Source organism: Gobio gobio, assembly GCF_949357685.1.
Source record: "Gobio gobio genome assembly, chromosome: 13".
In the NCBI taxonomy this organism is placed as follows: Eukaryota; Metazoa; Chordata; class Actinopteri; order Cypriniformes; family Gobionidae; genus Gobio; species Gobio gobio.
Genome location: NC_137106.1, coordinates 22,444,777 through 22,469,363, shown reverse-complemented (window position 1 = coordinate 22,469,363; position 24,587 = coordinate 22,444,777). Strand labels below are relative to the sequence as shown.

Below are 24,587 nucleotides of genomic sequence, written 5' to 3'. Positions count from 1 at the left end.
TTTTACAAGATGTAATAAAAGTCTCAGGTGTCCTCAGAATGTGTCTGTGAAGTTTCAGCTTTAAAATATTTTTTCGAGCATGTATCTTTAAATGCAAATGAGCTGCTGCTCCCCACCCCACTTTCCAGAAGAGGACAGAACCTTTACAGCTCATGCATTGGATACCCAATCAAAACCAAACAGATGTTTTGGTTTTTGGCAATCATCTCTATCGCGCTCACATGACATTGCCGTACTTCATCATCATGAAAGTTTATTATCTGCATGCGTTTTAAAGCATATCAGTGTAAACTTCTGATATATGGTTTTCTGAGCTCATAGCACGTGCATATAAAGCTGGATGTCAGCCAGAGCGTCCTGTAAGTTTTGAACTCTTTCCCTAAGTTTTAAGTTCTCTTTCAAATTAACTTTAGTAGCTTTAATAAGAATACATTTCTTACTTGAATGCTGTTGTTAAATGCTCTGGCCAGGAGAAGATAAACATGGGCAGAGTCTGTCAGCCGCTGTGGGCGTAGCCTAAGCATATGTGATGTCACAAATGCTAGAATCTGCAAACAGCTTGTTCTGAGACACTGCTGATGATTTATGGGGATTAAAAAAAAGGAGTGGGTGGATTTTTACCATTATACGGTGATTGTATACACACTGCCAACACATTTATGTTCAAATACCGAAGTTTGTAAAAGTGAATTTTGCATAATAGGTCCCCTTTAAATATATACATGCTTATATAATTACCAATCAGGCATAACATTATGACAATAATAATAATATTGTGTTGGTCCCCCCTTTGCTGCCAAAATAGCCCTGACCCGTCGAGACATGGACCCCACTAGACCCCTGAATGTATGCTGTGGTATCTGGCACCAAGATGTTAGCAACAGATCCTTTAAGTCCTGTAAGTTGCGGGGTGGGGCCTCCATAGATCAGATTTGTTTGTTCAGCACATCCCAAAGATGCTCGGTTGGATTGAGATCTGGGGAATTTGGAGGCTCTTGCTTTGTGGCAAGGCACATTATCCTGCTGAAAGAGGCCACAGCCACCAGGGAATAAAGTCTCCATGAAAGGGTGTATATAGTCTGGAACCAGCATTAAAGGGATAGTTCACCCAAAAATTAAAATTCTGTCATTAATTATTCACCCTCATGTAATTCCAAACCCGTAAGACCTTTGTTCATCTTTGGAACACAAATTAAGATATTTTTGATGAAATAAGTATAAGGTAGCTTGTCTATTTGATCAGACCACACAGGCCAGCATTAGCTCCCCATGTGCATCAATGAGACTTGGCAACCCATGAGCCTGTTGCCAGTTCACCACTGTTCCTCCCTTGGACCACTTTTGATAGATAATGACCACTGCAGGCCGGGAACACCCCTCATGAGCTGCAGTTTTGGAGATGCTCTGACCCAGTAGTCTAGCCATCACAATTTGGCCCTTGTCAAACTCGCTCAAATCCTTATGCTTGCCCATTGTTCCTGTTTCTGACACATCAACATTGAGGACAAAATGTTCACTTGCTGCCTAATAGATCCCACCCACTAACAGGTGCTGTGATGAAGAGATAATCATTGTTATTCACTTCACCTGTCATAATGTTATGCCTGAACGGTGTGTATATTGTATGTATTCTGACAAACAATCAGTCCAAAATACCCATCTGGGTGCTCTTCAGCCAGCATCTTCTGGGCGCGATCTGCCAACTGCTGAACGGAGTATGCATAGTCATCCACTACCTGCTTCAAAAGCAGGTGTCGCTTCAGCATGATCAGAGCACTCTGTTCATCCTACAATCCAGAGAGAATAATTGTCAGTGACGGTTTATTTTAGTATGGTTTTTATGGCAGCTCTGCATAAAGAATTTGGAACCAGCACAGAATTGACATAACACAGAGTTGGCATTTTGAAGGTTATTTGAGACATAAAGCAACAATTCTGTTCTTCATAGGCTCTTTGCCTTCTATCATAGTCTTACCTTGGCCTTTTCATCAGCAATCATGTATAGTTCTTGTTCTCCTATCCAGGCCTCAGCCTCATCTGCATCATTGTAATACTGCTGGGCCTCATTAGAGCCATAGAGCCGTGCCCTACGTTTGTTCATCTCATCCTGCAGCTTTGCCCACACCTCCTGAAGCTTCTTCATCTCCTCAGACATGTGTTCTTCCTCTGGACTGCCCTCTGCTGCTGCCATCATTCGCCGACCACGCTCTAACACTTCATCAATGCGTGGCTGGTGACCGTCAATCTCCTTTTGTAGAGACTGTACAGGATATGAACGGTGTATATGAAAGGGGATAATGAATATAAACGATTTCCAATAATGAGTTGTAGAAATAGACTATGTTGTCAAGTCATTGATGATCAGGTATGATTTGTGTTGGGGTAAGTGAAAAAAAATGGAAAACTCACTTGGTTCTTCTTGAACAGAAGTTGGACAGTCTGAAGATCGTTGCCATGATCCTCTGACATTGCCATTGGTAATCTCTCGTTCACCCAGAGCTGTGGAGAACAAATGAAAAATTCTATGTAAGAGTTCATTAGGAAAAAAAGTGTAAAAGAAATAAAGATTGCATTCTGAAAAGCTGTAGTTTGGGTATGCTATGTATGAACATACTATCTCATCAGCAAGATCTCTGAAGAACTGGTGCACTGCCTTAGCAGCCTCCAGCTTGCCCCTGCGTTGGGTGAGAGGTGTGAGGAGCTTCTGGAAGTCCCTCTGAAGAGTTTGCTGCTCAACCTCAAATTCGGGTTGGTCCTCTCTTAGGGAAGCATGCTGCTGTACAGCTTCCTGAAGTTCTTCAAGCTCCCGTGCACGGTCCCGAACTTGATTCTCTGTTATCTAGGGAAAAAAAGGGTAGTATTTATGCACTGTCTTATAAACTACCATATATGGAAGAACAATGCACAGACCATAATATACCATAACTGTACATTAAGTGAGGTAATCTACTGTAAAATTGAAGCACATACAACACGGTGACAAAATAGCTAATTTAATGTCACACCTGATGCTTCTTCAGTAGGATGTTTGCACTGGTAAGATCCTTGACCTCTTCGTCCACATCACCCTGGAGTTGCTGCTGCAATTTAGCCAACCATTTCTTTAGGTCAGCCAGGCTCTGATCAAACAGCTCAGAACGGTTTGCATCGAACAGCAGCCGAGCCTTTTCTTGTGTGGTGCTCTCCAGCTTATCCCATAGTTCATGAAGTTTAGCAAGACGATCCATAACAATGGGCTCCGTCTCAGGCTTGGATTCCATCAATTCCTGTCCCTCCTAAATATATGAGCATGGTTCAATGTACACATTATTTTTTCCAATTATTTGAACACATTGATACTAAGGAATTATTGGGATTATGATGCAGAGTAGAAGGGGCCAGTCCACTTTATAAGTGTTATTCAACACAATTATTAAATAATGTGAACCAAAGGCTTTAACAGAATCTTATATCATCAATTCATCAGAGCTCAAGGTAGGTCTGTCTATGAAAGATATTGTTAAATAATTTCTGCTATGGAGAAAATGTTTACTTCTGACACCCAACTGCTGTGCTCTATTAAAGATATGGTACACATAAAATTGCTATACCTTATCAATGTTATGAAGCCAATCCTTGTTCGATGCTAGCTCTGCCATGAAGGCTTGGTGTTTTTGCCACTTGCTATGGAGGTTTCGAGCCTCATCATATGATGTATCCTGGGCAGTCAGCATTTTCTCATTTATCCAAAGTGTAAGCTAAAAGAGAGAAGTAAATGTTTATTGAATTAGAGAAAGTATCACAAAGAACATTTGATTATAAGCAAAGCTGTGAGATCTTGCCAATGAACATTGAGTAAAGTATTGCTCACATCCTGGGTATTCTGAAGGAAGTGCTGAAGTTCCCTGTTGTCTTTAAGTTTCCCTGAGACTTCCTTGGCTTTGTCTTGGTTCTTGTTGTACCTGAAGTCATATACACAAAAATACATGGGTTATTTACTGGTATGTCTCTAGTGCAAAGTGGTGTAACAAGTGTATATGGTTAAATGTGAACACTAGCAGACATTGACATGGCTTTTCTTTACTCCTCCATATCCACTTTAGAGAGAACACTTTAAAAGAGCAACAATAACCCAATGGATGAGGTGTACTTTCACAAAGAAATCAATACCCATCAGGGCAGGCGCCCATCTTAAGGAGTTACCGACTGCCTGGGCAAATAGGGGAAATGCAGGACACTCCTTTACAGAACAAAGCTTCTCTCACTCACTGCTGATTCAGCACAAGTAAACAGAGAAAGCACAAATGCATGGGTGCATTAATATGTAATATATAACTTAATATTAATATTTAACTTCGAAAAGAAACCTAGGGTTTTTTTCTGAATTACACTGACATTGAGGAATGACAACAGTCAGTATTCAATGTAAAGGTTCTTGTCATGCCAATTTATATACTAGTCCAGAGGAGCAATTTGAATTATTTTCTTTTCAATAAAGCTTTTGTTCGCAAATTTCTGCTTAGATGCTATACAGTAACAGTCAAACGTTTTGTGTACAATACTTCTTGTAGCCATTAAAAACGTATTTTGTTTCATATTTATGTTTAAATATTATAGCCTAATGTTGTTTTTTAATTTCATCTATGTTGATAATGAAAAGTGAACAGCATGAGTAAGATAGGACACATCATACAATGCGCAATATGCCAGAAGACATGGAGTGGGTCAGACATGATTTTGACCACTTTATTAAGTTTTGTTTTGTAGAAATTTCCATTCTTTAACGTGAATTTTGTATAAATGGTATCTTAATTTTAATCAATGTTTCATCAGCCAATTTCCTGGATTTATTCAATAAGAAGCAAATAGGCTATAGAAGACAATATAATGACGAGGCGCTGGCACAATCACTTGTATTGTACGTGAACTGGAGTGCATAGGCTACTTACCATACAGACATGATATTTGAGTATTGTGTGTATCGGATAGTTAAAATCAAATGATTCTGAACATTTTTGCCATTGAAATGACTGGGAAAAAAGTGTCCCAATCACAATTGTACTTTTTTTTTTTGCATGAGATTTCTTTCAAAAACATAAAAAATTAATAATGTCAAATGTCTTTTGATAATTTAAAATATATTAGGGCTTTGTAATGTGCCTTTGGCTCTAAATAAACTTCGAAAATATATATTTATTTTGTCCTGTTCCTTAGCTCCCTCTTATATACCTGACTCAATGGTTAATTCCTTATGCGGCTCATCATGCGGTTCTTTTATTTTTTCAGGTGTAAATCACATCATTATTCATGATCGTTCACGCCTCTTCGCATACAAAATTTAAATCAATATATTGTTTTATGTAGGCACAATGATTCTCACATCAGTTTGAAGCAAAAACTATAGGCAACAACACCCATTAGTCAAAAGTCTTGTGGACACATATCTATTGTGTTATTGCCTTATTTCAGTGACTTTTCAAAAACCACGCATGGACGTTATTCTCTCAAAAATACAAGCATGTATACATACATGTTGCTCACATTTTATGGTAGCCCAGTTTTTGATGAATACAGTGTAATGACACGTTTGCCATTAATATGTTTATAAGCAACTGAAAAAAGCACAAATGTCAGAGCATGTCAAAACTTCTAAAGGGCCCCAAAACTGTGCAGACCCGTAAGAGTTATGTAATTGTTTTGTTGTCACAGTAATCCATAGTGAACTAAAAATCCACCTATTGATCCATCCATTTTTCAAACCACTTGTCCTATGTGGGGTCATTGGGATGCTGGAGCCTTTTGAAAGTAAAAAACCCCACAGGATATTTCAGTCTCTTTAATTATGGAATTTAAAATAAAATGACAAGTTTATTTTTGTGGATAGCTCATATGATAGGTCACAGAAAAAAGTCCTATGTCTGACCTTGGATTTAAAATAGATCAAATAATATAAAAACAAACCTATCCTCAATGGAGCCCATCTTGTCTTTCACCCTTCCTGAGTAAAGGTTTCCACTGTCAACCAGCCTCTGACCATTATCCAGTGTGCTGAGTATCTTCTCTTCATTAGCATCCATGGTGGTAACAAAGTCCTCATGTTTTTTCAAGGCTTTTTCTGCTCCATCCAGGGTGTCAGGCTTGTCTACGTGGGCTAGAGTGTATTCCTTTCAAGAAGTACAGAAATGCAGAAAGAAACATAGCAAATTTTAAAGGGAGGAACAATGTTATGGAACGGCAATTGACGTCATTTGTAAAGAATATTTAGCAGTTAATGTTTGGTTTCCCCAAAATTACTCTTCTCTTTGACAAGAAGACAGCATAACAAAATTACATTTATTTTGATAATATATGAAAACTATGAATATATATACCTGGTTATTTAAAATGGCCTCAGCTTGCTTGGCGTCCCTCATGAATTGTTGGAAGCCGAGACCCTGATCAAGGAAGTTCTTGCGACTGTCCCACATTTTGTGCAGTTCATTCCAGCCCTTATCAAGACCCTCCAGCTTCTGCTCCAGCTGCTGATACTGAGGATCATCTTCTTGGCCCTGAATGACTGCTGTTCCTGTGTCCCTCACACGATGGTAGTCTTCCTCATGACCATCCATATCATCCCTCACAGCATCATGGATACTCAAAAACTGCTCAGCCTCTGGTAAACCATCAGGCATATCTTCATATGCAACAGCTTTCTGTGTTTTGAACAGCCAGGCTTGAAAATCATCCATGTCTTGTAGGAAGGTCTGCAGCTTGCTGACCTCCCCAAGAGAGTCTTCACGGTCTCTCAGGGTACGTTTCAAGGTGTTCCATGCTGCGTCCAACTCTTCCTGTCTGGCAAGTATATCAGAAGCATTTTCTGGGTGTTCCTTCACAAGCTTCTGGGCCTCATCATGCAGGAAATCCAACTTGTCTTGGATGGCAGCAAGATCTCTTTCCATGCCAAAGAGCTTCCTCTGAATGGTAATGACTGCAGCCAGGTCATTCCCAAGGTCCTGTGTAGACTCAATTACACGTGTCTTCTCTTTTATCCATGACTCTGTTTCATCACATTCAAGATCATAGTTATGTAGGCTGAGGGCTGAATCTACTTTACGTTTCTTATCCTCCACCATTGCTTTAAAAGCTTCCCACCTATGAGAAAAAGGAACATACACACCATTTGTAAAGTATTTTAATTGGAACTGGCATTCGGATCCAGGGATATAACCCTACCTCTTATTGAGACGAATTTGACAGTCTTTCACTTGTTTTGTTTGTGGATGTCTGCTGTCTTCGAGTTGCTTGGCTACTTTATTGATATTATCAACCCGAGCCTGCATATTGCCCATTTCTTGAGCAAGAATGCTTAGCCTACCAACAAACAGAACAGAATTATATGACAGTGGCATAAATTAGAATCATTTACCATTTTATGAAACACACTTACAGTAATGTCTCTGGGTTCATAAAACCAATAGCCATACCTGTTTTGTACAACTTCTAGATCATCCAAATTCTCAGGTGTCTCTAGCCCAACCAGCCAGGTCTCCTTCTGGCCCATCCAGAGCTCACAAGCGTCTGTCTCACTGAAGATAGTGTAAAGAGCCATGGTGTCATCCAGTTTCTTCTGCCTCAGGTCTGAGAGGGTCAGAAGCTCAATATACATATCCCGGATATCATTCAAACGCCCCTGGATGTCTGGTGTGTTCCTTAATTCCTCAGGAAGTGCATTGGCCTGTTTGGATAGAGCATCAATAGTGGCAGCATTTTTAGCGGCTTCATCTCTTAAGTTATGATGTTTCTTTAGAAGTCGCTGGGTAGTGTATTCATCGTGCCCAACGTCGTCACTGCTCATCTGCCGCATAGCTTCAACCATCCAGGACTTGAGGTCATCAGCATCACCCTGAAACTGGAAGAAGCGCTGGGTGTCTTGCAGATTCTGTTTACGGAAGGCGGCCAGTTCCTCCAGCTGCTGCCACTGTCTTCGCACATCATCCATGCACTGCTGAACTTTGGGGGAACCCAAGTGCTTGGCCTGGATCATGCTCTCTCCCTCATCCATCACCTGCTTCAAGTTGTCCCGCCTGGCAGCAAGCTCATTCTCAAAGACGCTGTGTTTGCTCTGCAGTACCAGCACACTGGTCAGGTCCTTACCATAGTCAAGAGAGGAGAAAATGTGCTCCTTTTCCCTAATCCAGCTCTCCAACTCTGCCATTTCCCATAAAAAGTTCCAAAGCCTTCGCGACTGCTCAAGACGGGCTTTCCTCTGAGCTGCCAGAGCACACAACTCCTGGTAGCACAGGTCCAAATGTTGTACCCGATCACGGATCACTTGTGGGTCACATGGTTTATAACCTTGACAATTAAGAGCAGAAAAGTAAAATAACAGTGAATAGTGTGTAAAGATTACAGAGACACCTACATCACCCAAGTAAACAGCTAAGTGCATAAGGGTTCAACTGTACTTACTATCACCATTGGCAAATTTAAGAGCAGCTGCATTGGCTGATCGTACTCTTTCTGCCTGCACTGCTATATCAGCCTCTACCAATGAATGTTTCTGCAACAAGTCTTCCACTTCCAGTAACTGTTTTCCAAAGTCTGGGGACAAAAGCCGGCTCTGAAGAACAAATGTCCAATAAGAAATAGTTTAAATTATGCTTTTTGCTTCAATTACATGAGTTACAATGCAACCATAATATTAGCATATTATAAAGCAAATCATATAAATCAAGCACACTATTCACTATTCCTACCTTCATTTCATCCATCCAGCTGATTATGTAGAGCATCTCCTGGAAGATCATCTGAAGGGTAAGATTCTTGTCTAGACGACATCTCCGTGATTTCAAGAGCTCCTGCAGGTAGTCCCACAGCCTCAAAATATTGTCTTTTCTAGCATCAATGCGTTTAGCATCATGGTATCGCTCTGCTTCCAGTTCTTTAGATAGGGCCACCAGTGCCTGAACGCGTTCTTCATATGCAGCAATGTCTGTCTCTATGGCATCATGTTTCTTTTTAGCTGCCTCCACTGCTGGTAAGTCATAGCCAAAGTTGTCCTTCACAGTAGAAAGCAAAATAATGATCATTCAGGTGTTACAACTATGAAAAGATGGGTATCACAAATGGGTGTCATGGGTAAAACAAAGGCTCTCTGCACATTTCATTTCACAGATGACCTGTGGAAAATGTGTTACCTGTGCAACTAGTCTCTGATTTTCTTGAAGCCAGGTCTCTCTCATGGCTGCCTTCCTGTCAAAGCGGCGAGCCATCTGCTCCAGCTTCTCCTGTCTAATGAGTTCATCTCTTAGGACCCGCTCACGGTCATGTTCTGCCTTCTCCAACCACTCCCATGCCTGAGAACAAAGGCACAAACAGGCACACACACACACACACACACACACACACACACACACATAACAGCTCAGAGCCTCTCAGACCACCGGGATGACTATCATGTTTAACCTGTGTCACTGTGCCTGCAAAACATTTTTTCAAAGTGGTTGGGACTAGCAGGTTAGCTTATGGTGCCTTCCATTCAAACTCAGGTTTGGGAAATTCCTACTTGATGTCACCAGATAACTACCATATTCTAGTGGCAAGTGGCAAAGTTTGTTTTGCAGATGTACATTTATCACCAAAAAAAATATTTCTATTGTAAAGTAATATAAGAACATTGATGCATTTTAGTTATTTCCTTTGTCTAACCTATTTGCATGATGTCACCTGTATCACAATGAAATCACAGTCGTAGATTTAAGCATGTTTCCAAGTTCAAAGTCTGACTTTAAGGGGGATTAGATTGCACTTAATTGGAGATTGGAAGTTCATATATTCTGAGTCGAAACAAATGCAGCATTAATCCTAGCGTCTCACCTTGTTGATATCTGACACCAGTGCACCCTCTTTGGGTGTGTAGACTCTCTGATTATTGGCCCTCATTCTGCTCTGGATGGTGAACAGCAGTACTTCCAAGTTGCCTTTCTCCTGAAACCTGAAAGTAAGAGATAAAAAGTAATTCAAGTTGGTTGCTTAACAGTCCTACAAAAAAAGAGACATTTGTTCATAAATAGCCTGAATTACTTGGGTGGTTTCTCCACGGTACGGTACGAGTTGAAAGCCTGCAGCTGCTGTTGGACACCTGTAAGGGAGTTAGCAAGCTTGCGATTGTTCAGCACAATGATGGTTTGCTCAATCCATTTTAGCAGGTCTGATGACAGTGTCTCATACTTCTCAATCATCTTCTCGGTTTCAATGGCCTGGTCCAGCACCTGGAGAATATGACTGTAGATCAATACAAATGTCCTCTTGCATCAAACACAAATATTCACATGGGAATGGACTGGCTCAAATTTTGCACCTTCCCAACTCGCTTGCCCTCAACTGCCAGAGCTTTCATCTTAGAGAAGTAGTGGTAAAATGCAACAACATATGTGATTATGGACTTCTCATCTGGGTTCTCAGTGAACACATCTGCAAACAATACAATATAAAAATGTTATCTCCATAGTGGGTGGATAATTAGTATACATTTTGACTTAATAGTCAGAAGGTGTTACTTGCCTTCTGGGTCCAGGAGCTTGGTGACACCAAGTTTTTGTTCAGCTACGTTAAAAGCCTGCTGAAGGTTGTGAGTGGGGTTGGACCTCTTTAGATTGCCATAGTCCAGCAGATCTGGCCTTATGGAGTGAAATGAGAATAAAAAAGTATGGAGAGGAGAGATTATTTGGTTTATATCTATTTTGTATTGATAGAATAGTATCAAGAAGACAAGGCAAGAGGGGAGAACAGGATCAGTTTCAGTGTCAACTTTTTGTTACCTGTAAAACTAGCCTTGGACAAACTTGATGAATGAAAGAAACAATTGACATTCATATGAGCACATCAGCTCAGCATGTCATTGCATCTCTCCTGACTACTAAGCAACATCTTTTATAATATCTTAATATTAATATTTTACGTTGGAATTGTATCTTTCTCTTGATATGTATCACCTGTGTTTGTGAATGAGAGCGTTGAAAGCCATGCCGTCTTTCCAGCTTGTGGTGAAATTGGTGATGTTTATATTAGGGTACCTGCAGATACAAAACAATCAGACAAATCCCTTTGCAAACACAAAATACTCATAAAAAATAGAGCTGTCAAATGTATTACTACTAAAGTACAACAATTGTTGTCCTACCCAGCAGTCTTCATCTGGCACCAGAGGAGCAGTGCATCTTTGGCCGAGCGGGTCTCTAGCCGGCCTGTCTGGTCAGCTTGTCCTGTCTCTACTATAATGTCTTGAATCTGTATGCACATGAGGAAAGAAAGAACAAAAACTTAAATAAATCTTACTTACTTACTATATCCATACCTCTATTCATGTCAACTTGACAGTCCTTCTGTTTTGAAGCATTTAAAAGCAATAATAAAAAGAGTAAATTCTCATATAATTTCATGTAATTAATTAGAAGGGCTACTGTAATTCGCCCTTGGGCATCCATTCTTGGATATGCAGAGGCATTGTTACTTTATTTAGATTGTGACTTTTTATGTCTCAATAGTTTGTACATTGCTTTTGGAAATCAGGCAGAATAAAGAGCAGTCAACAATTCCCATTCCGGTCTGTTTCCTTTCATTTTTGAGGATCTGAATTATGTACCAGACTAAACTATTTGAAGTGGGTGGGCTAAAAATATCCTGCTATCAAACTGAGAGATTAAAAATAAATATAAGCTTTTCCAATCAGCCAAATAAATGTAAACTTTCCCTATCAGCCTAAGGCACAATACAAAAACTCTGCTGTAGGTCTACTGTCAAATCAGAAAGTTTGGATTGTTCTGTATGTTTTATATCCAGTGCAATGTTTTATGATAGTTAAAATATCTAAACCATCCTTATTCCTTGTTATTCTGTTTAAATAATACTTAGATGCACAGAATGAATAGAGCTGAACAGAATGATGGGCTGACCTGGAAGCGAAGAATGATGGTCCAGATGAGGCCCAAGATGAGCCGGTGATTCCCATCTACAATATCATGTGATCCCATGTTCTCTAAGTGCACCTTCTGCTCCTTTAGAAACTGTAGCGCTTTATCCACATTCTCCAGACAGTGGATGCGCATTCTGCCCTTGGTCGGCTTGGGCTGAATGGTGGAAAGATGGGGAATCAAAGACATTACTGTAATGACATCAGCGGTGTGGTCAATTCAAGTTTTGGAACCATTACACTCTAAACACACTCACCAGTCTCTCCCCTGACAGAACCTCCAGTAGTCGGATGAGCATTCTACCATCCCTCAGGTCTAGATAGAGATCTGAGATTCGGCAGCTGACTCTGGCTAATATGGAATTCACCCATTTTGTAAAAGTCTTCTTTTGGACAGCCTCTCGCTCATCTGGTTTTGACAGCAAGAGAAGAACATTCAGCTATTCTGATCTGGTCTGGTTATTTTTACTGTTACTTTATATTTTTACTATGACAATTTTATGTCAATTAAGCAGTTCTCCCCCAAATTATCACTCAATAAAAGTCAACATATTCAGACAGTATTTAATTTATTAACATCAGCTTAAATTAAGTACAACAAATATCATGATGTATACTTACAAATGCAAAAAAAAATGCCCTTAATTGCCGGTGTGCTAATTTGTACTGAAAATAATGTCACAATGCAAAGAATCTTAATGGTCCTAAAATAGGCTTTATTATCATGCTTTTGGAGGGAAATTTAACCTTTCTTGACAGTTTTCATGAGATTCACCCATTTAGATTAGGAATGGATGTACAGTATAAGGAATATGTATAGTTACTTTACTTATAAATTAAAAAGGCAGCTCATATTGTCACAATCATACAGTTACTTACTGAAAAACAGTACAATCTATGTATGTGTATTCTTCATAGTGTATGTAGGCCTATAGCCATGTGTTTTTCCTGAGCAAGTCTTCTGCAGTACCACGTTTATTTAAGATTCTACCACAAAAAGAACAAAATTGTGCATTCTTAATGATGCGTTTTATAAATGATTCAGATCCTATGGCTGCAGAAAACTGGAAGGATGGAGGGATGGAAATGGCAAAAAGAGAGAGGTAGAAAAAAAGAGTGAGTGAAAGAGGGAGAAAAAGACGAAAGGAAAAACATTAGAATGTGAAGTGGGTGGAGAGTGGAAAGGATACATTATTTTAAGCCTATCTGGAAACATCACCTTTCCATTTATGCTGAAACTACAGATAAACAGTTCAGGGACTATCTGTCATATATGGCCTTGTTCTGCCAACATATATCTGGGTTTTGCACTATCAATTGAAAGATACAATACAGTAATTTAATTACAATGTTAGTTTAATACAGTGTAGTACTTGAGAGAAGACTACAACACTGTGGATACATTTTGTGGTCTGTGCCGACCCGTGCATATGATCTGCTCTGTGCAATTGTGTCTCTGGACCAGAGCCCGCTGTGTGTGTGCTGCCGAGGTTCGTGTGGCACTGACACAAAACCAGGCCTCATTCACCCCAATGGAAAGCATATTTACACACGACTGAATTATTCAGACCATCCTGAGGTCTCTGTGTTGACTCAGACCTCTTCTGGTCTTGGCCTTGAGTCAGACTCAACCTACCCAGGTCTCGGCCTGGACTTAGATTAGAATGAACTGGTCTTGACTACAACCATGTTAGATTACTGTGAAGTCTTTCCATATTCTCTGAATGGAAAAATTTCTTGTGTGTGTGTGTGTGTGTGTGTGTGTGTGTGTGTGTGTGTGTGTGTGTGTGTGTGTGTGTGTGTGTGTGTGTGTGTGTGTGTGTGTGTGTGTGTGTGTGTATGGTGTAAGTACAGGATCTACTAGCCAGGGCTATCAGGCCAGCCAAACCTTGACTTATGGGGTTACACAGAGAAAAGTAATTTTTAAGGGTCAGGTTTTGTTGGAAAAGCTCTCTAAGGTACTAGATGTACAGTTTCATTTTTTAAAGAGCAATTTCCCATGTTCTTGTCAGAGTTCGGAAAGCTCCAGATGTGCTAAAACATAATAAGAGAGCTAAGCCCGGCAACACTACATATTTCATGACCAAACTACTGCCAAATGATCCCTCTTCCTGTTCACACTTTGTACAGAAGTGCTGCAATCTAACCTCTACTAAATGATTCTCTCTCTCCATTAGAACAGCAGTGAGACTAAATAGAGTTTGCTTGGGTCCTGCTGATCTCTGATATTCTCTCCAGCTCACATGAAAGGTCTGTGAAATATTTATATTGATGGATTTTCCCTGTACACAACAGGCTAGTGTTTTTCCCTGCCACAGTCAGTCTTCACTGGATGTGATCTGCAGTCTCACTAAATTCTCATACCCGAGTCATTGTTTCGAGGACTCTGGTTCTACCTGATAAGTTCCTTACTAACAGAGAACGTGATTTCACCAAGTACAACATGTTCCTGGATCAACATTGTTGATTGTGGAACAACATTCCAATCAACCAATCAGATTTGAGGGACAAGTTTACAGTTTATGTCAAGTTTAGGCTTACAACTAGGGATGCACTGAATCCAGGTTTCGGCTTCGGATTCTGACGAATATTGGGCTTTTTGACGGGGTTCGGTTTCTACCGAACCTTAGAATTTTTTCCACGGAACCGAACCCTAGGCTTGCACTACGCGCGCTACACTGGTCGACGTAATGACGCCGCCGTTGATTACTGGAAGGTGTTTACTAGGTGGACTATCCAAATGCAGTAGGCTGTGAGAAAGTGAAAATGGAACTTGTGAGCAGAAAAAGTGTTGTTTGGCAGTACTTTCAGTCAAAAGAAGGTGATTCAAGTCGAGCTACATGTTCAATTTGCAATGCCGATTTGTCTCGTGGTGACAAGGACCCTAAACAATAGCCGCGGTTAAAACATTTGCGTATGAAACATCGGAAAGAATACAAGTTGTGCATGAAGGAAGCTACAGACAGCAGCCAAAATGCAGTAACTTCAGGTACGGCAAAGGAAGGACAGTCATCCTGGCATAATGTGGCCTATTCTTTTTTTACAGTTAAAATAAAATTAAATGAAAAATACACTGCTGTGGACGTTGTTTACATCATTAATGTGTTTACTATGATAATGGACTGAGGATGGGAGTAGGATTCAGTATTTGGTTTCGGATTTGGCAGAATCTTAACCAGTGGATTCGGTATTCGGCCGAACCCCAAAAATCTGGATTCCTACTTACAACCAGGGTTAAGTGCCTCTACATAAGCGTCATTCACCTATAATTTATTTTTGACTTAGGGTTAAGTAATGGATAGGGTTAGGTTTAGGGATAGGGTTAGGACTAAAGAATGTTGATACAGGAACATGTCTTAAATCACAGTGACCTTTTAACTAATGCAGAGTTCACACTGAACGATTTTCAAACTCGTCAGATCACAGTTCTTTTCACACTGCATGACTATCTGGGGTAGCATTCAGTTGCTGCTATGTGTACACTGCACTCAGGGTTTCACACTGCACGACTTTACAATTGGAAGAATCGCAGACAACTCTGTCTGGTCCGCAAACTATGTTTCACTACCAAACACACGCGTTGCGTCAGACAGGAGTTCTTGCGCAAGACTGGAATTGTTATTAAAAATGACATCCAAATTGTCTGTGCACTGATTTGCAGCAAAAACGAGAAAAAAATATGGAGAAATAGTTGGGGAAATGGATGGGGAGATGTGGGGAGCAAGGATTGTGTTCTGCAAAGAGAGTTGGAGGTAAATAAATAATTTTGCAATGTGCTGCTGTTGCGGCTGGTCAAGCAAATGTTTGTGCTTTGTTTCTGACAAGTATTTAGCATGCCAAATATCTTGCAGGCGACGGCGACTCATCAGCGATTCTCTCGGATCATGTCTTTGATAATTCACACTGCGTGATTGTAACACGCGTGAACGAGCACCGATTTGCCTATGATTTCTGGCATTTGTCTGAGATTTCGCAAAACCAAACGGCGGGCCAAAATCAGGGCTTAAATCGTGCAATGTGAACTCCGCATAACACATTAAGTAGCACACGACATTCACAAGTAGCAGAGAGGTTTGTGATGGGAGGATATTAGATATGGCACGAATCCCTCCTTCAACCTAAATAAGATTTTTTCACCCATTTTATCGTCCATCAGGCAAAAGCCTAGGTACTTGCAACTTTATTTCTCATAATTGCAATTTTATATCCACCAATTGTGACTATATTTCACAATTACAACTTCCTATCTCACAGTTTAGGTTCAACTTTCACAATTACTTTATAAATATTCTATATTTCCATAAATCACTGTTACCCCAAATTTGAGCAAAAAAAGGAGAACAGTATGCAAATTATAGTGCATGTTTTTTTTCCCATCCCTATGCATCTAAATATTAGGGATAGAACAAAATACAATCTCACTGAACTATGCTCTTTCTGTTTCACAGCATTAAAGAACTCTCTCATCAGAGAGAAACAGGAAGCTCAGTTTTACGCAAATTAACAGTGACAGTCAACTTCTCTCTAAAAATAAACAGCGCTGAATAAGTGAGGTAGGAGACCTTGATGATGAATACCCCAAATCACAGTAAGACATAGACAGAGAAAACATATTCCTGTAAGAGGCAAGAATAGCGGAAGACAAGAAGTAGATGGTGGTTAGTCTGCCAATGTACCAATCACACATCAGCAAGAACTCAAAAGATTGATGGGGGGACAAGTAGTATTGTTTGCGCTGAATGGTCTTTTTAGTTTGTCAAATAAATATTTAGAGGTAATGCTGTGAGCAATTGGGGTGTATATACTGTACAGCATAAATAATGAGATTAATAAATACTGCACATAAAAAGACAAACCAGGTTTTCAGTTCCCACTGCGGCTAATAGAAAACAATCTAGCATACCACCTTAAAGCCCTTCCCAGACCCTACTCCGGATCTCTCCCTAATCTAACAATTCCCCCGTGGCGTAGTAAAGGGGTATGTCGGGAAAGACTGCCCCCTCTTTGAGGGTGGGAGGAAAAACTCCACCAGGACACTACCTTGCAGTTGTCTGAAGCGCCCATCCAGGATGGAGTTGTTGAAGCAAATGTTGGAAGCACTGTAGCTCAGCCAGCGTGCTCGTCGCATACTCCGGGACGGGGATAGGGGGCAAGATGGTGAGGATCGTGGAGGTGAGGGCCGATGGCCCCTCGGGGTGCAGGAGGAAGAGGACGATGAGGTTGAGGAGACTGGAGTGAAAGTCATGGGCGCTACTTTAGGTGTGATGCCCAGTAAAGTTCCATTCCTCTCTGGCAGGTGCTCAGGTTCACGAACATGGGGACTATTGGTTTTGGCCCCTCTCCTGCTCTGGGCCCTATAAACTGGTGGGGTGCTCCTGCTCCGGCTGCCTGGTGCATTGGTCCGGGTTGGGACTTCTTTCACCGTGGTATACTGCCGGCTGCTGACCTCCCGGGCAACTGGGGTAGGGCGGATTGCGATAGTCTCTCTGCTGGTCTTCAAGCTGAGTTTGACCTCCCTCAGCCGGGTTTGGCTCACGGGCACCGCACGAAACAAACAGGGGCTGCTCATCCTCACCACGCTAAATCAACACGCACAGCCAGGAAAGAACGAGACAAACAGGACACTCTTCTTCCCTCCTTATGTCTCAGAGTTCTGTTATCTTTCCCTATCCTCTTGCCCTCCCTCCCTCCCTCCCTCCCTCCCTCCCTCCCTCCCTCTCTTTCTTTTTCCCTCCCTTACTCACTCTTCACTTAGCAATGATGCTGTTGTGCCTCTCCCCAGTAGCACATGTGTAGATCTCCAGCACCCCAGCCATGCATATAATATGCCCCCATTCCTGACTGCCCCATAACACACACTCAAACACACTCATCTAAAATGTCTGTCTTTAAATGCGCATTTGCGTGTTTTTGTGTGAGTGTTTTGATTTGTGTTACAAATACAATGTGATGTCAGACTGTAAGTGCGTGCATAAGCAGTTTTGGCCTTGATGTAAATACAAACTACAAATGTATCAATGACAGTGTACTCAAAGTGTACTTAGTATACTCAGAGGGATGCATGTCTGTTCAAAGCTGTAAATCAAGGGTGAAGAATGGGAACCACTCTCTCTCTCTCTCTCTCTCTCTCTCTCTCTCTCTTGTGCTCGCCCCCACTTTTTAACTCTCTCTAATTGCATTACAGAAAGAGCAGAGCACAGACGCACCAACAGAACACATCACACCAGCCCTGGCTCAGCAACATACACTTGGCTTAAAGAAGCAGGTCTAAATTCAAGTTCACCATCACTAATGCATTTCAGACAGAAAGACCCGTAGTCTTAAATAATAAACAACTGTGCATAATTCATTCTCACAAAACTCTCTCACTAATATATATATTATATTATATATATATACGTATATATACACACACCCACACACACAATAGAATTAATCACATTTAATTTTCACAAGTATTCATATAAATATATATGGTCAGTATCTATCAAAAGTGGTCCAAGAAAGGAACAGTGGCCACCTTCTTAATATTGAGTTGGTCCCCCTTTTGCTGCCAAAACAGCCCACACCCGTCGAGGCATGGACTCCACTAGACCCCTGAAGGTGTGCTGTGGTCTCTGGCACCAAGATGTTAGCAGCAGATCCTTTAAGTCCTTTAAGTTGCGAGGTGGGGCCTCCAAGGATCGGACTTGTTTGTTCAGCACATCCCACAGAGATGCTCGATTGGATTGAGATCTAAGGAATTTGCAAGCCAAGTCAACACCTCAAACTCGTGGTCGTGCTCCTCAAACCATTCTTGAATCGTTTTTGCTTTGTGGCAGGCCACAGCCACAAGGGAATACCGTTTTGATGAAAGGGTGTACATGGTCTGGAACAATGCTTAGGTAGGTGGTACGTGTCCAAGTACCGTGCACATGGATGGCAGGACCCAAGGTTTCCCAGCAGAACAAAGCATCACACTGCCTCAGCCGGCTTGCCTTCTTCCCATAATGCATCCTGGTGCCATGTGTTCCCCAGGTATGGGACGCACACAGATTCAGTAGAACAGGCCACCTTCTTCCATTGCTCCGTGGTCCAGTTCTGATGCTCACGTGCCCTCTGGTTGGCGCTTTCGGTGGACAGGGGTCAGCATGGGCACCCTGACTGGTCTGAGGCTATGCAGCCCCATATGCAACAAACTTTGATACACTGTGTATTCTGACACCATTCTATCAGAACCAGCATTAACTTTTTGAGCAATTTGGCCCTTGTCAAACTCACTCAAATCTTTATGCTTGCCCATTCTTCTAATATATCCCACCCACTAGCAGGGGCCGTGATGAAGAGATCATCAGTATTATTCACTTCACCTGTCAGTGGTCATAATGTTATGCCTGGACGGTGTATATATATATATATATATACACACATACATTCAGTTATTGATTTATGCCTTTTTAATCCATCCAATCCAAATGGATATTAAGTGTCTTAAATTAGATGCAAAACATTACATTGGACATGTGTTCTTGCCATTTAGGTGCATGTAACAAAATCTGGTCTGCACTAAATCCAAAGATCAGAGCTGGTTTAAAGTGTTCATGCAGCCATAGAGATCTGTATGCAAGGCTCTTTTGACTTGGGCCAGTTAACAATACCCCAGAAACCCCTTACAACACCCACGAAACCACATAGCAACCCCTTTTTTAGCATTTTCCTAAATAAAATTAAAAAAATTGATAGTGTAGTCACTCAAACAGTTTTCATATGTCATGTGTGGATTACCTATTCCCTGGAAAGGGGCTCGTAAGTCTGTCGTGAAATCACTATTTAAAACCTGCTGTTTCTGAGAGCAACAGACCCCACAGGTGTGCCAAAAATGACAAGCTCCTGCAGCCATTACAGAGATCTAAGCTATGGGAACAGACGGGCAGGGCAGCTGTCCAGCTCAGTCATACAGAGGCATGCTGGGTATGTGCAAATGATCCTGGCTAGTCAAGGGGGCAGGAGAGGATAGGGTTCAGCTGCCAGTACGTGTATTTGCACATTTGTGGGCGTCTGTATATCTAAACCACATGTGCTCAGTTTTATGTCACCTGAGACGACTCACCTGCAAGGGCTTTAATGCGCGAGCGCTCAAAGAGTCTGGCCGAGCTGTTGTCGTTGTCAAGCTCTTCATCACACAGTTCGAAGCGGGTGTTGATGCGGCTGTACTGCTGAGTGATTTCAGCATTGTCAAAATCTGTCGTGGAGGTCATAGTTGCCATCGAGATGCAAAGTAATTAGAGGGACCAAACACCTCAGCGGGCCACACGAACACAAGACAGTGGAATGCCAGAGATGGATGATCTGAAATGAGAAAGAGATGGAGGAGGAGTTTAACTGGACATTTAACTTCAAAAAATACTTTTTAGATTTTGGACTGAAGTGACAAATATGTATTTGCACCTCGCTATATTATTTAGACATTCAATACTCGTTCCTAAAGGGGCCATTCACACAGAAAAAGTTTTTGCATTGATAAACACGAGACATTAGTGAAATTAAAAATTCTCAAATACACTCTCAGCACACTAGCCTATTTATATACAGCGGAGTCCAAAGTCAGAGAACACACAGTAATTGTAATTGAAAGCATAAAGTACAACACTTTTTTAGCGGTGTTGGTTCAAGAAGTGTTTTTCCCACTGGGATTTAAAACTTTGTTAAAGGGTTAGTTCACCCAAAAATGAAAATTCTGTCATGAATTACTTACCCTCATGTCGTTGAACACCCGTAAGACCTCTTGTACCTTTGTGTTTTTGTCTGATTTTCAAATACTTTTTTGCTTCAAATCAAAGTTTATAATGTTATGATTCACCTCATAGCTGGTTGGCTTGGTTCATGACTTATAATGCTTTAAAGGGTTAGTTCACCCAAAAATAAAAATTCTGTCATTAATTACTTACCCTCATGTCGTTGGACACCCGTAAGACCTCCGTTCATCTTCGGAACAGAAATGAAGATATTTCAGTTGAAATCTGATGGCTCTGAAAGGCCTCCATTGGCACAAATGGCATGGTTCACTCTCAAGACCCTTAAAAGGTACTAAAGACGTCGTTACAAAGTCCATCTCACTACAGTGGTTCTAAAATAACTTTATGAATCGGTGAAAATAGTTTTTGTGCGCAAAAAAACCCTAAATAACGACTTACATAGTGATGACGATTTCAAAACAAGGCATCATGAAGCTTCGAAGCGTTATGAATCAGCGAGCCGAATCATGATTCGGATCGCGTGTCAAACCGCCAAACTGCTGAAATTTGGCGATTCAAACCGCTGAATCGACTCGCTGATTCATAACGCTTCGAAGCTTCATGATGCTTTGTTTTGAAATCGTCATCACTATGTAAGTCGTTATTTAGGGTTTTTTGCGCACAAAAACTATTATCGCCGATTCATAAAGTTATTGTAGAACCACTGTAGTGAGATGGACTTTGTAACGACGTCTTTAGTACCTTTTAAGGGTCTTGAGAGTGAACCATGCCATTTGTGCCAATGGAGGCCTTTCAGAGCCATCAGATTTCAACTGAAATATCTTCATTTCTGTTCCGAAGATGAACGGAGGTCTTACGGGTGTCCAACGACATGAGGGTAAGTAATTAATGACAGAATTTTTATTTTTGGGTGAACTAACCCTTTAAAGCATTATAAGTCATGAACCAAGCCAACCAGCTATGAGGTGAATCATAACATTATAAACTTTGATTTGAAGCAAAAAAGTATTTGAAAATCAGACAAAAACACAAAGGTACAAGATTGTGTCCTTAACGGCTTTAGTGAGGGAAATAACTAACTGTAGAAATATAAAACTACTCATTTAAAAGTGTTGATTATATCTATAGAAACTATATATTTTAAGCTTATTGCAAAATATAAGCGTAGCTAGATCGGCTTGATTACATAATTCACAGTGCTTCATGGGCATAGGCGGAGCTATAGAGCACTTTTAATGCAGTTTGCTTGTTTCGACTCTGATTGGTGGAATTTTCTGTAGAGCATCATGGGTAATGTAGTTTTTCAACACAAATTCCACTAACACTGTAATTTTAACAAATAAGTTGGAATAATGCAGGCTCATGGCTTTAACAGAAGCAAATACCATCGATTAACAATCTCGTAGCTCACAGCAGGGCTGTCAAAAAAGGTTTCTAAATTATCATTCAAAATCAATTTCCCTTTATTAAAGAAATATTAAAGATTGTGCGCTATTTTTAGGTCACTCTTCAATTTAGCAAATTCGTTATACTGATCCTGCGAACTTCTTTGAACAAAAAGGTCAGATGTTCTTGCTTCCAGATGCTCTTGTGGAACATTCTCAAATTATGCTGGAGAATATTGATCATTATTTTTTATTTATGTCAGCTTGAGTGCAGCTGTCATTAAAGCAAAAGGGAAACAAACCAAATACAAAGTAATATTTAAATTGATTAAAAATGTAACTTTTTACTCAAATTGTTATATTGATTAATACAATTTGTAATGGAAAAATACAAAATTAATTCAAACTAAAATAGTGGTCTTTAATTTGAAACTTATAGTGTGTGGGCAGCAAGACCTCAAACATCATGTGTTGCAATAATCAGAACATTTATGAATTTAGCTGATATGGTACATGAATGTAAGAGATACCCATGCTGCACAGATGAGAAAATGTGTGGTGGTACTTATTCGAGCAACTACTTTAAAATTGTCTCTTTGTCCTAACCCTCCTATATAATTTCCTGCCTCTCTGCTTGTCCCTGTCTATAATACGGCAAAATAATAAATAATAAAGCTAACAAATGTATCCCTGTTTATCTTATAGATTGTTTCACCTCAGGATTCCAAAGGCCGCCATTTTCAGCACATGTCCTCTAACCGTCAATTGTGATGAGGGTGTGTATTTGCGCGTGCTACTGTGGAATGGCGGGTGAAGGTTAGCTGCTAAGATAGTTCTATCTTTGTGAGGCATGTTGCTCATGTGTAGTCTTATCGCCCTGAACGGGGGGCTGGGCAACCCCTCTGAGCAAGTGAATGTGAAGAGCACCCTTCACAAATTTTCCTACATCGTCATATATACTACGTGATCAGATATTTGCTTGCGTTCTTTCCTTGCAGTAACAAGGAAATGCTTAGCTAAACATTAGCAGTGAACTGCTTCAGACAATCCAAAACGTCTGCTCTAGTTGGCTCCTAATATCTAGGCCATTAAAAAGCACTGTACCAAATGAAATGCATCTATTGTAATGTTACTATTTCTAGTAGGTCATCATCAGGGTTAGTGTACTGTCACAGTGCTAGGGGTGGAGATGTCAATTGTACATGTATAATCAAAAATCTATGACATAATCAACAGACAGATAAAGAAACTGAGGAAAGAGGAGAATCTAACAGGTTTTAGAAAGAGGGGTGATGGTGGCTCTCTCTCTCTCTCTCTCTCTCTGTATCAGGCCAGCGCAGGGGGGATGTTATCAAAGAACTATTCTCCACCCACCAGCGGGAAACCTGTTATCACAAGAGACAACACTTTGCTGCTCTCTCTGCGTATGGTGTCTCTGCAATGTGCTCACGTGCACACATGCAGTTTATGACAAAGTTTCCACAATCTTAACTGAAATAGAGGGACAGAAGGGGCAGCTTTATAGGAATACTTCACCTAAAAAAGAAAATCATGCCAGGCATTCCAAACCAGTATGACTTTCTTCCTTCTGTTGAACACAAAAAAAATGAATTCTAAAGAAAACTATAAACATATAGTGACCAGGCACTGTCAAGCTCCAAATATGTCAGAAAGCACCATAAACGTATGATTTGCTTTCTGAAGCCATATGATAGTTTTGTTGTTCACTTAAAATATACCCCCTTCATTAGCTCTTAAAGGGAAAACTGAAACTGAAATCTCTAGCTATAACTGACACGGTAATGTCACAGTGTTTTTGCTCAAATTCTGCATCCAAAGCTGAAAGGTTGGCTATCTACTGTCCAGGAAGCCAAAACAGCGTGGTATTTCATGCATGCGTGAGGGGAGAGGCCGATCATGACGCACTATGTACCATGTTACTTTAACAGCTGAACCCATGGAGTTATGGCACAAGAGTATTTTTTGTTTTAATGAGATTAATGAAAGTAAATTTACCTTAATTTACCTAAAGAAATAAGTTTACCCAAAACTAAAATTCATTTATTCACACTCATGTCATTCCCCTATTATTATTTTTTTGTTGTAAAACACAGAGAGGTTTTAAAGAATGTTAGCTCTGCTCTTTTCTATATGATGAAATAAACTGACATGAATGAACTATTCCTTTAAAGGTACGTTTTAAGCACAACAGTGATCTTAAGGCAAGCAGAACAGACAGTATAGCTAATACAAAAATATATATATTCCTGAAATTAACTTTATGGTCATATTATGAAGTTCTGGGCAGTATGTAATGGTGTTTACATCACGGCAGTTCTCCCTATAAGGTGAGGTTGGAACAGCTCACCTAATTTTATTATTTCAAAGACAGCTGTTTTCACTAATATTGTGAAACTGCTTTCTTATGTTTATTCAATGAGAAACAAAGAGCAGGAGAATGTTGGAAAATACAGCTTAAACTGATTGGTTTTAACTGCCCAAACTGGTCATTGTTTCAAAAGTTGACCAGTCGGTATG

At 40.5% G+C, this 24,587-nt stretch overlaps 1 protein-coding gene across 1 annotated transcript in view; it reads right to left on the bottom strand.

Annotated features, from left to right (window-relative positions):
• Window positions 1-24,587, bottom strand: part of sptb (spectrin, beta, erythrocytic) — a 31,126-nt gene that overhangs the window by 5,728 nt on the left and 811 nt on the right. The window contains exons 2-24 of the mRNA XM_079833299.1: window positions 20,019-20,257; window positions 12,187-12,338; window positions 11,913-12,086; window positions 11,141-11,247; window positions 10,953-11,033; window positions 10,522-10,637; window positions 10,319-10,431; window positions 10,042-10,229; window positions 9,835-9,952; window positions 9,156-9,314; window positions 8,715-9,017; window positions 8,428-8,578; window positions 7,443-8,313; window positions 7,192-7,329; window positions 6,351-7,110; window positions 5,941-6,143; window positions 3,851-3,941; window positions 3,591-3,737; window positions 3,006-3,275; window positions 2,615-2,839; window positions 2,410-2,499; window positions 1,976-2,260; window positions 1,657-1,787 (exon numbers count right to left, since the gene is read on the bottom strand). Coding sequence (XP_079689425.1) covers window positions 1,657-1,787; window positions 1,976-2,260; window positions 2,410-2,499; window positions 2,615-2,839; window positions 3,006-3,275; window positions 3,591-3,737; window positions 3,851-3,941; window positions 5,941-6,143; window positions 6,351-7,110; window positions 7,192-7,329; window positions 7,443-8,313; window positions 8,428-8,578; window positions 8,715-9,017; window positions 9,156-9,314; window positions 9,835-9,952; window positions 10,042-10,229; window positions 10,319-10,431; window positions 10,522-10,637; window positions 10,953-11,033; window positions 11,141-11,247; window positions 11,913-12,086; window positions 12,187-12,338; window positions 20,019-20,175 — 5,030 coding nt within the window. The 5' untranslated portion in view covers window positions 20,176-20,257. The remainder of the gene's footprint in view (window positions 1-1,656; window positions 1,788-1,975; window positions 2,261-2,409; window positions 2,500-2,614; window positions 2,840-3,005; window positions 3,276-3,590; window positions 3,738-3,850; window positions 3,942-5,940; window positions 6,144-6,350; window positions 7,111-7,191; window positions 7,330-7,442; window positions 8,314-8,427; window positions 8,579-8,714; window positions 9,018-9,155; window positions 9,315-9,834; window positions 9,953-10,041; window positions 10,230-10,318; window positions 10,432-10,521; window positions 10,638-10,952; window positions 11,034-11,140; window positions 11,248-11,912; window positions 12,087-12,186; window positions 12,339-20,018; window positions 20,258-24,587) is intronic.